At 39.3% G+C, this 17,525-nt stretch overlaps 2 protein-coding genes across 2 annotated transcripts in view; both read left to right on the forward strand.

Annotated features, from left to right (window-relative positions):
- Positions 1 to 454: 454 nt before the first annotated feature.
- LOC140340258 (taste receptor type 1 member 1-like) lies at positions 455 to 9,460 on the forward strand. Its single transcript, XM_072425315.1, has 5 exons — positions 455 to 712; positions 2,311 to 3,051; positions 5,096 to 5,305; positions 5,727 to 5,847; positions 8,065 to 9,460. The coding sequence occupies exons 1-5, from the start codon at positions 455 to 457 to the stop codon at positions 8,997 to 8,999; spliced, it is 2,265 nt and encodes a 754-aa protein (XP_072281416.1). The 3' UTR covers positions 9,000 to 9,460.
- A 6,856-nt stretch (positions 9,461 to 16,316) lies between these two features.
- LOC140340259 (taste receptor type 1 member 1-like) overlaps positions 16,317 to 17,525 on the forward strand; it is an 8,557-nt gene continuing 7,348 nt past the window's right edge. The window contains exon 1 of the mRNA XM_072425316.1: positions 16,317 to 16,574. Within this exon, the coding sequence (XP_072281417.1) occupies positions 16,317 to 16,574 (258 nt within the window). The remainder of the gene's footprint in view (positions 16,575 to 17,525) is intronic.

Consider the following 17,525-nt stretch of genomic DNA (forward strand, 5'->3'; position numbering starts at 1 on the left):
TTCTTTATCTTTATTTTTTCTTTATATTATATATAAATGCATACTTAGTCCTATGTCAGCACCTAAACAAGCAGCCCACCATGGATGATTTCTGGAAAGGGCGCAGACCTTCGCTCAGACCTTAGCTCTCCGGTCTAAGTAATTTATTTTCCAAACATATCCCATCAGAGGAAAAAGCTGAACTCTTTCCTAAAGAGCATCTTTAAATCTCTTTATCATTTTTTCATTTGTTTAAGACCATCAGCATATAGCAACGTTGAAACTCTTTTTAATTTAATAAATTCCAGGGCGTTAATCCAAGTTTTTAGGAAATATTGGCTGCCATTTCTATATTTATGATGCTTTATTACAATCCTGTTTGTTTTTTGCACGTTAAACGTTATCATTCATTTTTTTTTTCATTTTCAGAACCACTTTTAATACCCAGGGGTATCACTTATTCCAGACAACAAGGATGGCCATAGAGGAGATCAATAACTCCAGCACACTGCTCCCCAATGTTACCCTGGGCTATGACTTATATGACACGTGCTCTGACACCACGAACATATATGGAGTTCTGCGGAACCTCTACCAATGCGACAAGCAGTATTTAAAAATGCAGAACAACTTCACCAACTTCCAGACAAAAGCCATCGCTCTGGTTGGTCCATCCAGCAGTAGCTTTGCTTTTGTTGCAGCCAGTATTTTGGGCAAGTTTCTTGTTCCCCTGGTAAGATTCATTTATTATTTTCCCCATGCTGTAATGATAATATAAAGATTTTACAAAATTGCTAATATTATTTTATAGCACAAAAATCATAACCCTATGATATCAGGAAAATACGTCACCTAAGCTATACGGATGAACGTTTTTTGCCACCTCCCTAGTGAAGGGTGATGTTATTGTTATATCATTCAAGTATATTTTATGTACTTTCAACCTTTTGGCAAGGGCGCTGTTTGTTCCACAACAGGCTGTGGCTCTACACACAAAGACAGCTTACTAATGGTTTTTAATATTGGATTTTAGTAATGGGCATGATTTCATTAATTATTTGTGGAGGGGCTCAAGTGTTCTTCACAGATCCCCAACCTCAATCATACCAAACACAATTGTCATAATTTGGCAGATTCTCTCATCCAATATTATAACCTGAGCTTACAAAAACTCACTTGTGCGGTCAGGAAACTCATTACTGCATACACACTCCAAAATCTTGTAACTGTAGGACAAAAAATGGGGACCAACAACAGTGAACTGAAAGTATGGTGGTCAGTTATCCACAAACCTGTAGATCAGGGGGTGTCAAACTCTGGTCTGCGGGCCAAATCTGGCACACAACATCCTTTTTTATGGCCCTCAATGGAATCCTAAATATAAACTGCAGCTGGCCCTCCGTTGCATTGAAATGCGCCGCTACCAGCGGGCATTGGACTGTTTTATAGATGCAAGTAATGTCGGGAATTGTGGTAGTGGTGCTATTTCAATGAAGACAGAGTTCCAGCGGTGGGCCACCAATAATATTTAGCCCTGCTTTGGCCACGCCTGGTATTTCCAGCACTCCCCCTCAGCTACACGTGGGAGCTGCCAGGAAGCTTTTGGAGTAACAGGGGCTTCGAGTTTTGCACAGGTGGATTTTTTAGGCACCTTCAATTTTTTCAGTAAGTTTCAAGGTTGGCCCGCGACTTTGTCTAAGTTTTTAATTGTAGCCAACTGTGTATTTGAGTTTGACACCCCTACTGTAGATGGATCAGCCAAAGCATTGAAACCACTGACAGGAGAACTAAATAACACAGATTATCATGCTATAATGTAAACTCTTTTGTGATTGGAACCAAGTAGTTCATTCCTCTTCACCAAAACCTAAACTATCGCAAATACTGTCTACAATCAATATTCATCTCCCTATTATCTATCACAATCAGCACCTAGACTGCCTAAAGAAACCTCTTAAACTATTTTTTTCTAATCACCAAGAATTATATGTCTCTACCTCCCCTAAGGAAGCCAAAAACGGCGAAACGCGTCAGGAACTGAGACAATCTTATCTGTATCAATCCGGTTATTTTTGTTACATTTACATATATTCTGTTTAGCATAACCATTGATTTTAACACAATACTGTTCTGAAAAATTTATAGTAAAACATTTTTGTTTTCTCTGTTACTACAAAGCCCTTTCTGTCTACTTTTGTTGTATCTTTAAGAGTAACTCCACTAGCTAGCACTAACAAACTTTTACAAAGGGAAGCTAGACATACCATTTAATGAAGAGTGCTGAAGATATTTATGGTATGATTTTTAGAAGGTCTGATTTCTTCTTTTCAGATAAGTTATTCGGCCACCAATGAGCAGCTCAGTAATAAGAGGAGCTATCCGGGTTTCCTTCGCACCATCCCCAGTGACAAGCTCCAAGTAGAAGTCATTTTAAACCTGCTGCAGAGGTTTAACTGGACGTGGGTAGCGATAGTTGGCAGTGACGACGCCTATGGCAGACAGGGTATACAAGACCTAAACACCCTGGCGAGCAGGAATGGCATTTGCATAGCATACCAGGGCCTGATCCCATATAGTACAGACAGAACCCTGGTCAAGAAAATGGTGACTAATATTGTCCAGACACGGGTCAAGGTGACTGTGGTCTTCTCAGCCTATTTCAATGCCAGGATATTTTTTGAAGAAGTCCTAAATGCCAACGTCACTGATATCGTCTGGATTGGAAGTGAAAGCTGGATAATGGACTATCAAATTGCAGCATATGCCAATATCAAAAGAATTGGCTCTGTATTAGGAGTTTCAGTAGGTCAGGTCTATTTCCCAAAGGTCCTACAATTTGAAACAGACTATGTCACATCTCCAAAAATAAAAACCACAGTCCAGAATAGCTGTAACCAAGTCTGCCTCGACTGCCAGGGTTTCACACTGAAGACCATGCCCTTCCTAACCCAGTTTGCCATGTCATTTTCTTTTAATGCCTATTCTGCAGTATACGCGATAGCATATGCCTTGCATGAACTCCTAGACTGTAAATCTGGCCGGTGCAGTAACAACACTATCTATCCATGGCAAGTAAGTAATTCTAATATTACCTAAATTACTAATGTTTGTTCCTTTAAATACTGTCACCCTGCCTCTCAGACTTTAGAACCCCACCTATCCCCCACCTTCATTTTACTTCTAACAAAATAACCCTGTTGGTATGACTCCTAGGAGTTTGCCCAGACATTGGGCCTGATTTATCAAAGCTCTCCAAGGCTGGCGAGGATACACTTTCATCAGTAAACATGTGTGATCCAGCAAACGTTGAATGGATCTGGTCCAGAATTGAAATGGATCACCCAGGTTCACTGATGAAAGCGTATCTTTACTAATTTTTCCTTTGCCTAAAGGGGTGCTCCAATGTGGGGGAGGAGATCCTGCTCCCAGGACTGGTCTTTAACCCCCCTAGCGGTAATCCTGAGTGTGACTCGGGGTGGATTTTCAGTTTAAAAAGCGGTAATCCTGAGTCACACTCACACTCAAAAATAGCTGTATTGAGTCCAATACAAAGAAATTTTCATATAATTTTCACAAGCTACTGTACAGGTAAATTACATGTTTAACTTTTGTTTACATTTTTTTAAAAATAATTTTGTGTTTTTATTTAAAGTTTATTATTAAATGTATTAAATATGGGACATATTTTGTTGAATTATGCCTAAGAGTTATAGCCAACGGAGTAAAATAAATTTCTATGCAAAAAAAATGTAACACTTTTTGCATGGAAATTTGGACGGAATTAGAACACTAGGGGGGTTAAGGGAGTTTGGCTTTAGGAGATCCCATCACCACCCCAAAACCTACCAGATAAGTTAAATACTTACCTACCCAAAGATCAAACTGGCTTTATATTTTACTGTTCTATGACAAGATCACAAAAAGTTTCCAGCACGATTTGGGTGAAAAATAAAACTAGAATGACTTTTGGATACTCAACTACCTTTCGTTTTTCTCATTTGGTCAAGCATTAAAAGAGGAATAGACTGCAGAGATGGAGACATTATCCTGCCCCTGTACAAAGCATTGGTCAGACCACATCTGGAATATGCAGTCCAGTTTTAGGCACCAGTTCACATAAAGGACATTGTGGAATTGGAGAGTGCAGAGAAGGGGAACTAAACTAATAAAAGGAATGGAGGAGCTCCGCTATGAGGAGAGATTAGCTGTACTGAATCTATTCTCCCTTGAGAAGAGACATTTATGGGGGGATATGATCATCCTGTATAAATATATAAATGGTCCATGGGAACTCTCTTCCTGAATATTTAATTTGAGATAATTACAAAGAACAAAGGGCACTCTTTCGTCTGGAGGAAAAGAAGTTTCATCTTCAGATAAGGAAGGGGATTCTTCACTGTACGGTCTTTGAAACCGTGGAATCGGCTCCCGCAGGAAGTAATTTCAGCAAGGTATATAGATTATCTTAGGAAAAACCTAGAAGCACAGAATATAACTGGGTATTAACACTAAAAAGTAAAGATAGCAGAGATTGTTGATCCAGGGCACATCCAATTGCCTCATGGAATCAAGAGGGATTTTTTTTTCCTGTTGGGCAAATTGTACCAGGGGTTTTTTTTGCCTTCCTGTGGACCAACTATGTCTTATAGGGTTTTATATCTGGGATATATCTATTTCCCTAGTGGTTGAACTTGATGGATTTATGTCTTTTTTCAACCTACTATGTAACTATGGTGTGGCAACATGATCTCTATAAGCAGTAGACCTAATAAGCACTAGGTAGTAGCAGAAGCATAAAGGAAAGAGAAAGAGACAGAAGTGTAAGCATAAACCTTCAAGCATACATTGTAACATTCCACAAGTAGTGTTATAATATAATTACATTTTATTCTGTATATCTTCTGTCTAAAATCACATCAGAACTAAAATCTTGTGTACTAGGCTTTTGGATAGAATGGTGACCAATCTTTGGCGCAGGAAGCAAAGAAAAATCTTGATTTGTCGCATTGCAGACAGCAGATTTTGACTTTTCCCCATTCTCTACAAAATGAGCAAACACTTTGGGCAGATTACCATGATGTTTTACAGTGATAAAATATTGTATTTCCTTTTATAGCTTCTGCAACAGGTGAAGAAGGTGAATTTCACTCTCTACAATCAGACCATTTATTTCGATAGTAATGGGGACCCAGCCACCGGGTATGACATAGTCATGTGGTCTTGGACTGGAGACACCACAGTTTTTAATCTCATCGGTTCATACAGCAAAACTTCACAACGGTTGCAGCTGAATGACAAACTCCAGTGGCACACCAAAGATAATTCCGTAAGTTGTTTAACCTGCCTTGAATAATAATAATTATTTATTTATATTGTATAATTATTGTGGCAATCAGAGATATAAAATCTGTAGAAACAAGAACTATCAGCACAAAGGCACCAAGGTTCTGCTTAGTTTGGTATAAGAATGCTCATTGTAGTACTTCAACTGTATCTATGGCAAAGCATTTTATTTTAGTTCTGAATATCACCAATAACCAAAATCTCATACAATCATTGTCATTGTAATGTAATTAAATCTGCAGCTTTCAATAAAATAATTCCAGCTAATTGTGCCATGAGGTTCCTTGTTCAGGTACTTCTATTTATGGGGTGACATTGTTGTGCCGAGTGCCAAATAACAAGAGTATGGATGGAGAATAACCATACCACTAGGTAAAGTAAATCAACCATCTCTTTACACACAGGTACCAGAATCAATTTGTTCTAAAGAATGCGGAAAGGGAGAAAGACGGGTACAGACCGGGTCTCACACCTGCTGTTTTGAGTGCATTCCATGCCCCAAAATGACTTTTCTCAATACAAGCGGTAAGTTTCTAATGATTACTTTTGTATACATGGCCGTTTAGAAAAAACAGTCTAGTTTCTAAATTTCTTTTAGCCTGGGGATAATTACCATGCATCAGTGCCATCATATAAGAAAAGGGGAACTTAAAAGGAATTAAAGTTACATTTTTTAACAATCCATGGTCAGGCAGGTCATTATTGCAAAAAGGGACAGGCAATGTTCCTTGTACAATAATCCCTCATACCCTCCAGCCTTGGTGGCAATCCTCTGCACGTGCTGGTTTTGAATGAACATAATTCCAGGCCAGCCAAGCAATTGGCTGATGATCATCTACTGGAAAAATGAAGAAGATGGTGAAACCCTGCAAGGGAATGGAATAATACAGGTATAGTTCCACTTTAATCCTGTGCTCCTTTAAAGCTGGAATTACTGGGTATTTTCTTTGCCTCCCATGGGTAAATGGAGAGGTGTGAGAATACTGGAATGATGGGTGTGGGGTGGTATAAAGGTAATCTTGTTGATTTTCCAAACCCGGTTATTCTTGTCAGACCCTATGTTGGTTTAAAAGACAAGATTGACAATGGGGCTGGAAGACTGAACCACTATGCACAAGCCTGAACTAGGGACCCAATACTCCAAGACAAGTACCGTGTTTCCCCGAAAATAGGACAGGATCTTATAATAATTTTACCTCTGAAAATGGCATTAGGGCTTATTTTTCTTATGTACAAAAATCTATATTAATTCATGTACAAAAATCTACAGAACATGCCCACATATGTGAACACACAAACTGTAATGTGGGTGCACTATATTATGTGGGGAATGCATTCTCCCTATGTTTGCCCCCACACAATACAAAGCATGCCCCCATATGTGAGGATACATATGGTACTTACCTGTGGGGCACTATATTATGTGGGGTATGAATTGTCCCCATTTGCCCCAACATATATAGTGCCCCCACAATACAAAGCACCATTTCCCCCCTTACATTTACAATATTTCCCCAAAAAATCATTGGTGTCAGTGGGGCCAGCATTTGGTTAAACAAAAAAAAAAGTACTCACCACTACTCATATTGTACTCCGATCCCGCGGTGTGCGTCCCGGCTGCTACAAAGAAGCTCCCAATAGGGCTTATTTTCAGGGGCTTACTCTTCCCCCTTGCATGATTAGTATGTTAGGGTTTATTTTTGGAGTAGGTCTAATTTTTGGAGAAACACGGTATCAGAGTCTCAACATTCTTCAAGTGGTGTTCATCACAGCAGAGCCTACCTGCAAGAGTGGAGGAAGAGGTAAGTATTTTTTATCATCTTTGCAGGACATGCATTATTATACATTTAGGTGACAGAGTTGCTTCACATCCATCCATTTTACACATCAATAAAGCTACCATACTCATTTCACACAGTACTGTCTAACAGTGGATGTTCCCGTAGTGATTTCAGCCCGTAGTGATTTCTTCCAGTTCTGCTATATGGTCTTTTCCCAGATTTAATTTCTTGTTTCACTAGAGCTGGTATAGGACACTGCATTCCTGAGCCAGAAAATAAATGTGTCACCTACCCTGATGATGCTTATGGGTGACTACAGTCTGCAGTAGGCTGCTTGACAATATTTGAGATCACAGTGAACGACCTGTAAATCAAAGGGATGTATGTAATAATAAAAAAAAAATCCTTTACATTACAATTGTTTATAAACTTGGAATGTTAGCAGCCAACATGTTTCCGGAATCTATACCTTACTTCATCAGGGCTAACAATGGACACATTTGGTATTATTTACTTTTTTTTTTTATTTTACAATATAAACAAATCATTTCATGAACAATATATACAGATGCAAATACACATCTGTTATATTTCTGGAGTGGTTGAATTGCAAGACTAGTCGTGCAGAATTCAAATCCTGTAGCAGACAAATGGTATTTGATTTTTATATTTAGCTGAATGGCTGAAGTCTTGCTATAAAACTCTCACAGGGGACTTCACAAGAACCTATATAGGAATAAATAACAACTGCTATGGGACACCTCTAGATCTGTAGCTATTCTGGTGGAAGAAATAGTTGAGGAAACAGAAAAAACACAAGTAACTAAACACTAACTAGTCACTTTAGAATTTTCTGTTGTCCATGTTGGTGATTACAAAATTTGTTTTGGCCATTTTCTTTATAATATATCAGCTCTTTTGATGTAATCCAAATGACAAAATCCATATTTATATTCTCCAGATCTTTATTCATGTCAACCCTGCGGATCTGATCAGTGGTCACCAGGGAGAAGTGACCTTTGTTACAACCGAACCTTAGAATACCTACCTTGGACTGACCCATTTTCCCTCGTTCTTCTGTCTCTGATTACATTGCTGCTTTTGGTGACCATAGCAATAGCTGTTTTATTTTTTATTAACCTGAACACTCCGGTAGTGAAATCAGCCGGCGGGAAGATGTGTCTGGCGATGTTATTGTCTTTGGCCATCTCTCTTTGTACCTTATATTGTTATTTTGACAAGCCTGGAATCATCACATGTATGGTGAGGCAACCTGTCTTTGCTGTGAGTTTTACAGTCTGCTTCGCTTGCATCGTGGTCCATGCCTTTCAAATTGTGTGTATTTTCAAGATGGCTACCCACATGCCAAGAATATATGACATTTGGGTGAAGAAGAACGGCTCAGATGTCTTCATTGCCGTCAGTTCAACCATTCAGGTCCTGATCTCCATTGTGTGGATTGCGGTGAAGCCACCAAGACCCATAGCAGATTATTCCACATTCTCAGATCAGATCATACTGAAATGTTCTGAGACTGTGTCTGTAGGCTCTCTTGCTGAAATTATTTTTATTGCTTTCCTCAGTATGATATGTTTTATCTTCTGCTACATGGGGAAAGATTTACCAGCAAACTACAACGAGGCCAAGTGTATCTCATTCAGTTTACTGGTCTACTTCTTCTCTTGGATTGCGTTCTTCACCACCTACATCGTTTATCAAGGAAAATACCTTGCTGCGGTCAATGTGGGCGCCGTGCTCTTCAGCGTTTTTGGCATTCTAGCCGGATATTTTACTCCAAAATGTTATGTCATTCTGTTCAGACCAGAATTGAACACCACAGAACATTTTCAGAGCGCCATCCAGGATTACACCAAGAAACAGTCCGCACATGATTAAAATTCAATGTTGAGTTCCTAAAGTTGGTAAGGCCGATGATTATGGAAATTATACAGAAAAGAAACCCCAAGAAAAGAATTATCTATCAGCTTCCAAAAAGAAAAACTGAAAATTGGGTCTGGAGCAAGGTATCTATTGTACTGTAAAGCAACCAAGCCCAGCTGTAGTTTTCTGAGCTTTATTGATGAATAGCCCAGTATTATGTGTGTACATTTGATTGTAGATTTATATTTTTAGTCTCACTTCTCACAAGTTGAAAACAAAACAAATAAATCAACAAGAATGTTTAAATCAATTTCTAGCTACATCCAGAGAAAGAAAAATTTCTTGAGATTTTACATATTTTTGCAGTGTTTTAGTACTACCTAATCACCCACACAACTTAATTTACTGTTTAATCTCTTTATTTAGTTACTTTGATATTGTTGTTGTTCCACATCAAATACCTCTTGTGTTGTGTACTTTTTCTGATAAAATAAAGTTTGTTTTTTCTAATTCACATGTCCGTGTTTGGTTTACTAAATCCATTACTGTCAGTCTGGGACAATGAGCTTTAAACTCTGCAATCAGACACGTAAAATCTAAAGCCGTTTGTCAAATTCATTGCACAATAAAACATTTTTATAATTTGTGCCTGTGCACAATGTTTTCAGCAATGGTGTTCTACCTTGTAGACCAGGGGTGCCCAAAGTTTTTTGTCTTGTAAGCTACTTTTAAAATGACCAAATCAAAATGATCTACCAACAATAAAAACTTGGACCTAATAACTCCTGTGCACGGTAGAGTTTATTTTGAAAGGCAGGGCCCCGCCATCTACTCAAGTTGCCTTTGCGATCTACCGGTAGATCACGATCCACCTGTTGGGCACCCCTGCTGTAGACCCTTGGCTGATTTGATGAGTCCAAAACAGCAGCAAAGCAGGGAGTATGTCGTTCATTCAACTAAGGCTATGTGCGTACACACATCAGATAATTCATGTTTGATAATTGCCTCAAGGGTGATATCAGACGAGAATCTGGCGTGTGTACAGCGTTGTCCGATGTTGTTTGTGGATGTGCCCTGGCAGAACAATGGTAATACAAGTGAAGGGGAGAGAGCACAGCGGGGTGCCGCTCCATCATTCTACCCCCTACCCTCTCTATAGAGCAGAATGGAGCTGTATGTACAGCGCCTTTTGTTGTTGGAAAGGAAGGTGAAAGATCCTTTGCAACAACAACTATCAAACGTGTGTAGCCAGTCAGTTGCAGCTGATTATTGATGCATGTGACCAAATGGAGCCATTCGGAAATTCAAGTTCTGTAGATTTAATTTCATTTAAGATCATTTTAGTGAGTAAATATAGGAGACTATCTTTTAAAATATACATTCCACTTTACTTGTGCAACAGCTCCATCCTCACTTCCAAATTTTGGAACTCTAGGCATATACAGTCATATTGTGACATGTCACCCAAGAATGCAGCAATGGAGGCCTGAGTGACAAAGTCACATTTTAAAATGACACTTAGTATGATCACCAATAACTTTACATGGCTGTTGTACAGATTTGATCGCCATTAGAACCAGCATAAAGGTAAGCAAAAACATCAAAGGGGGCCCAAGACCATAACACAAGAACCATGTATACCTCACCTGAGCCAACCTATTAGACATCAGACTTCTATTGTGCAGCTAATAGGGATTACAGCTCTGTCTGAGATATTATTTCTTTTTAGGAATACTAGATTTGTGAAATCATAAAAAAAGAAATACGTTTTGAGATATGAATGTATGAGGTTCCATCGGTATTATTACAAGTCAAGGATTGGCAACTGTGTACTGACACTGCTCATCTTTTTTTTAATAGCATAGGATAGCATAGCCCATCCTTTTCATATTGTTCACTTCTAAATATAGTCACCCATAAGCCAAAAGTTTACAAATCTAGGTGTAGGGAAGGGGCCCAGAAGTCAGTGCTAATTGGGAAATGAAGATTCTGATCTGTTTAACGCGTACCTAAACTCAGAAATTTCACTTTACATAAAAAGGTAGACAAAGGTACCCAAAGTAAAATCTCTGTTGTTTTTTTTTTTTAAGTGCAACACCCTTTTTTGAAAAAAAAAGGGTGCAGCACCGCCCCCTAATTCTTGACAGCCTAGGCCAGGCACATCCAAAGTCTGGCCCGGGGGCCAATTGTGGCCCGTAATCAGATTTCCACTGGTCTCTATCATCACAGGGAATCCCCTACATCATTATAGTGGGCGTGTGCTTAGCGGGACCCGCACAGACCACGCCCACTCTGATTCCAAGGAGCCCGCACTGGCACCGGACTCTGTGCACAGGGAATCCCTCACGTCGCCCTGGTGGGCGTGTGCTGTGCGTGACCCACACAGACCATGCCCACACTAACCCTGGTTAGTGGTTGGCCTCCACACATTTTCACCTCACCAAATCTGGCCCTCTTTGCAAAAAGTTTGGTGCAGTGAGATCAGCAAACTCCTACGTCACCGGATCTCGTGCCTGGGTTGGGTGATGTAGGATGAAGAGCCCAGAAGAAGATGGGAAGATGGCGGCACCCAGAATGACGCAGAACGCGATGCGGGACAGCCCTGAATTGATCAGACTGGCCTGCGGGATTGAAGGTAAGTGTATTTTTTTTTCCAAGTTTTCAGTTTAGTTCCTCTTTAAGTCTAAGATCCATCATTTTTCTGCTGCTGGAAACAATTTTTTCCTAATCATTTCTAGCATCACTAGAACAACTGAACGCTGTACACACAATGCTGTTCTGTTTTATAGAGAGAGGAGAGAGGAGCACGAGTGATTGGCAACCCACTGCACTTTCTCCATTGGAACATTCAGCAACTGTCTCTGTTCTCCCACTAGGGCACATTGATGAACAATCCCAAGCATCAATCATTCACTTCGGGCAGTAAAATGAAGTAGAATAAACTATAAACATTTTTGGATAGAGATACAGTTTATGAATATTAGTAGGCATGGGCCCTGTTTATCTTACTCCACTCCCTCCCAAGCCTTAGCAAACTTCCTTTGTTTTCCTACCTTTCCAACATTTAAATGCACAATGAAAGTCATTTGCCTTATTTCCATTAAGGTAAATGTGCCATACATGACTTATGCAGGCTTAGCGTGACTGTATATGTTACGTAGCTCATGGATTTTACAGTAAAGGACCACAACACCGTATGTACTAAACCTCATATTTGTTCTATATGTATGTGTAGATTTTCCATACAATATTTACATAAAATGCCTGAAAGCTCAACTGTAGTTATATTTTTAATGACAGTCCAACAGGAGGTAAAGAACTAAAAGAATATCTTTTGCTGCAATACTAACCTTATCAGCAGAGTCATCCAGTGCCATGACTCCTAGTTTAGGATGCCCAGGGTCCGAATCTTCTCCTAGAGGTGCATTATCAGGCTGTTGTAGACTTACAGGGACTGCTGTAGAGCAGCCTTTCCCAACCTTTTTACCCCAGAGGAACCCTAAAAATTTGATACCCTGATAAAATGAATTAATTGAGGATTAATGGGAAAATGCCACTATTATGGTTATAATCAGGGAAGAACACCCTTTATTGTAATAGAATTCCACCCTTCAAGACTGCTAAAATGGTCAATGGCATCATCCTACTGGCTCTGCCAATTGGCGGTCATTCAGCCAAGGCTCAGGGAACCCCCAACAACCCCTGGAGGAACCATAGGGTTCCATGAAACACTGGTTGAGAATAGCTGCTGTAGGGAATGGTGCCATGTCCAAAGGATCTAACATGTCCATTGGAGACTGTCATCCCAGATAACCTTCCTGTTACAGAATTTTAAAGGATATCATGGCAAACATAACAGATGTCTCTAAAAAGTTGTTTGTGCAGCTGAATGCAAATAGAGGAAATCTGGTCTCAAAAGTGGCTTCAATGATTAAAAGGCTTAAGCACAACGCTTTAACACCATGCTTACCATTGCCAAGAGATATACTTCTCCGCACGTATATCTTCCCAAGCACTCAACCAACATTGCCTCTTTCCCAGATTTAACTCCTTTCCAATTCTACATTCCATCCAAATATTTCCATTAGTATCTCTTACTCTCCCATTCCCCTCCCTGTTAATGTTCCACAAGGTTTAGTCCTTGGAGTTATATTCTTCTCGCTTTGCATGACCTCCTTAGATCTAAAAATAATATCTCTGCCCATTACCCATTTACCAGTCCAGTTTCATCCATGGTAATACTGCTATACTGATCCTCATTTAGTCAATTAGGCCCTGATTTAATAAAGCTCTCCAAGATTGGAGAAGATAGACTGTCATGGGTGATCCAGGAAACCTGGATTTCTAAAAATAATTTGCTATTATTTCATAAACGTTTTCAATCCTAGACCATATCCATTCCAGATTTGCTTGATCACTCGTGCTTTGTCAAACTGAAAGTCACATATATACGTAATTCTGGATCAGATTTAAGTACCAATAGGAAGCATTGCTTTGGTTTATTTAAATTGACGTAGGTTGTTCTCTACAGTCAAGTGTTCCATTAATTCACACTTAAACTCCTATTTGAAAAACAACGTAGCATTTTTGGATGCCATTTGCCTCCATGAACTCGATGAACTTTCTATTCTCGCTGCTATGAAAGCCAGAAGCTTGAGCATATGCAAATACTGTATGCTGATTTTGTGGAAGGATGTGCAACATATTATAAGGATTTGTAACCCGCAGCAAAACAAACAGTCCTATATATAGACTGTGCTTCTATCCCCTTTGTTACAAGTCATCCTCTTTCACAAGAGCCGTGACGCTGACCACTTTGGAGGACAATATGATAATGGGTGTGCACTTCTTATATTCACTTTTTCATTTCTCTCTTGGATCGAAATGTGGGGAAAGGAGATATAACATTGAATTTAGTTCACCTGGAGATTTTGTCCTTGGAGGTTTATTCACTGTTCATGATGCCGACGTCTCCATAAGATCAAAACCATTGATTGACATCTGTCAAAGGTTAGAACATTATATTTGTTGTACTTTCTGGTAACTATTGTTCCAACTACTGTAAAAGTGAATGAGATCAACAATTTTAAAATTATTATGTATTATTTTTATGTAGCCTATAACTGATTAGATTTATTATTAGTATTATTAATAATATTATTATGTGTCTCATATTATGCAACAGGATCCATAGTCATGTCACTAACTGTCCTTTAGAGAAGTTCACAATCTATGAAACAGAACGGACCTGATTTATTAAAGCTTTCCAAGACTGGAGAAGATAGACTATCATGGAAGAACCTCGGTTTTCCAGCAAAAAGAAAGGATCTGGTCCAGGACTGAAAATGTTTGCCTAATAAAAACAATTTTTTTTTTAAGGTTTTCCCATGATAGTCTACCTTCTCCAGTCTTGGAGAGGTTCAATAAATCAGACCCAATTATCAACATGATCTAAGGTTGGTAAGCCAATAACAGTACCCAAATCAATCCCATACCCCAATGGATGCACATCTAATGATGTCTTATCATCACTTGACCATTGATGTATGTGAAACATCCAGTCACTGTTAATGAGTAGCTTTACCCATTGCCCATTACTGACTTCAGCAATTGGGAAGGGTACAGAATTTTAGTCCTAGTTTTTCATCATTGAGAACCAGCCTTCCATGTGTGTTGATTCTGATGACGTTGTGTTGAGTTGAAGCGAGTTGTGACTATCCAGTCTCGATGAATTTTGAGTTTGATCATACAAATTTAAGAATACATTTTTGAGGGATGCAAATTTTGTTTCCTGCTATGAGCGGGTTCTAGATGATTCTTTTGTAGTCACCACTGAATACGTCACTCCCCACACAATTTCATTTGATCGTTTGTCATGTGTCATACATAAATGGAAAGACGTTTTGCCCGACAAAGTCTAAATTGCCAATGGATTAATTATTTCACTATAATCCTCAATACTACGACTTTTCATTAGATGTTCATCCACTGAGTATGGATGTTTTTGGGATTTAGTTTGCTAGAGCAATGTGTGTCATAAATAATTATTTTAATGTGTTTGTTTTTATCAAAATACCTGTCATCACTTTTCCCATTTTTATTTATACAGCATTGCAAGAATTGTGGTAGTATACACCCCTCTTGCAAATCTCTTTGCTAAAAGAGTGGCTGATTCTTTTTCAATTATTTTTATTTGGATTTTGATAACAATTACAACGAAATTTGTATGTAATTAAAAAACTAGGTCATCCAGTGCATCACATCTCCCTTCTTCTTTTTTTGCCCTTTGTTTAGTCATGTGCATGCTTCAGGGATGTTTCATCACACAACGTCAACAGATTCAACACACACAGAAGAATGACTCTCAATGACGACAAACTAGGACTAAAATTTTCTTCCCCACCCAATACTTTCTGTCAGTGATGGGTGATGGTTACAGCTGCTCATCAGTAGTCGTTGGACATTTCACATATGTCAATGGTCAAGTGATCATGAGACATTGGTGAATGTCCATCGACTGGGTATGGTACGGTTATGGGTACCATTAATTGGCTTCCCCCCCAAAAAATAACTAAAGACTATGTTTAGATTTAAATAGGACTATGGTAGGGACATTGGGTCTGGACTAGAGAAGATAGACGTATCATGGGGATGTTCGGGGGAAGTCAGCAAACCTGAAATGGTCCAGGATTTAAAACATTTACCAACTATTAGCAAACTATTTTTAGGAAATCTATTTTTGTTTTACTGGATCACACAGGTTCTCACATGATAGTCTATCTTCTCCAGTCTAGCTTGCAGAGCTTTAATAAATCAGGCAAATTACTTCATCCTGAAATACCTACTGAAATGTATCTCCCTGGATGAGATCTTCCTTGATACTTCAATCTTTTCTAATTTTGAATTCATATCCTACCATGCACTATGATACCCTATGGGCACCAAGTAAGCGTCCATGGCAAATGGTCACACTGTACCCTTCAAGAAATCAGAAAAAAGCCAGAACTCCAAGGTTAAATATTACGGGAAAACATTTAATGGAGTTTCATAGCTAAAGACATCAACATTATGTTTCCGGGACCCAGTGGCCACCATCAAGGAATATATTTGGTTGGTTGGAAAGACAACAATTAATCTTTCCCCTGAGTATTCCTTTGTTTGGAAGCTCTCCTGAGCTCTCCTGTGCTCCCTTTATATATTGTGTCTGATTTGCATGCATTATGTCTTATTTGTTGATAACTTGTTTGACAAACCACCTTTAATATTATTTCTTTTTATTAATTAAGGGCCACCTTTAATTCCCATGGCTTTCATTTACTTCAGGCAATGAGAATGGCGATTGCAGAGATCAATAACTCCAGTGCACTTCTTCCCAATATTACACTGGGCTATGAGGTCTTTGATACCTGTTCAGAATCCGCTAACATCTATGGAACTTTGAGAATGCTTTATAACTCTTCACAGCCGTATATCAAGATTCAGAACAACTTCACCAACTACAAACCAAACATCATCGCCTCAATTGGTCCAGATAGCAGCAGTTTTTTATTTGTGACTGCCAATGTTATGGCCTTGTTCCTCATACCAGAGGTAAGAATCATCTGTACTGGGGTATTTCTTAGAACTAGTAAGGAAAAAGAATGCAAATGTCTGCAGTAACAAATCTGTTTGGCATCTCCATAATGTTGTTACTATGAATACTTAAGGTTTATGTTGAGAGACATTTAGATGGTGGTCCAAGCCCATCCAAAATGAAATGGTGGCATATACTGCCAGACCTCACATTGATTTGTGCACAATAATATTTTTCTATTTTTTATTGTACTCACTTGTTCAACAAACCAACTTAAAAAAGTAAGGTCATAAAATAAATATCTGCTATCTTACAGAGCACATCTAGAAATGGTAATGGTAAATAAGTACTACCTTGGGGTTTGCCTTACGTCTTAACATAGCAGTGCACGTCCAGCTTCTAGGTACCTGACTTGCTACCTAGCAGGTGACGTTGGATTACCTGAGGCATGGAGTGTAAGAGAAACCTGGTCTTTACCAGAGTACCCCACAAGGGGTGATGGGCCAGCAAACCTAGTGGCCACTTGACTACCTTGCTGCAAGATATCACCAGGTCACAGCCATCAGCCTCTCCCCACCAAAGGAATTGCAAGATTTGAATGGTGCAAGAACAGCTGACAGGGCTGACAGGCAGTACAGAGATCATGTCAGGCAGGAATCATACTGAGGAATCGTTAGTCAGGAATCGTAATCAAGCCAAGGTCAGGACAGGCAATGGTCAGCAAATGGAGGTGTGAACAAGCCAAGGTCAGGGGAGGTAAAAGGCAAGAGATGGATTTATGGACAAGCCAAGGTCAGTCGTGGCAACAAACAGGAGATGGAGTTGTGGACAAGCCAAGGGCAGGGCAGGATACAGGCAGGAGATGGAGTCATGGACAAGCCAAGGACAGGCAACAGGCAGGAGATGAAGTCATGGACAAGCCAAGGACAGGCAACAGACAGGAGATGGAGTCATGGACAAGCCAAGGA

This window comes from Pyxicephalus adspersus, chromosome 11, assembly GCF_032062135.1.
Source record: "Pyxicephalus adspersus chromosome 11, UCB_Pads_2.0, whole genome shotgun sequence".
Taxonomy (NCBI): Eukaryota; Metazoa; Chordata; class Amphibia; order Anura; family Pyxicephalidae; genus Pyxicephalus; species Pyxicephalus adspersus.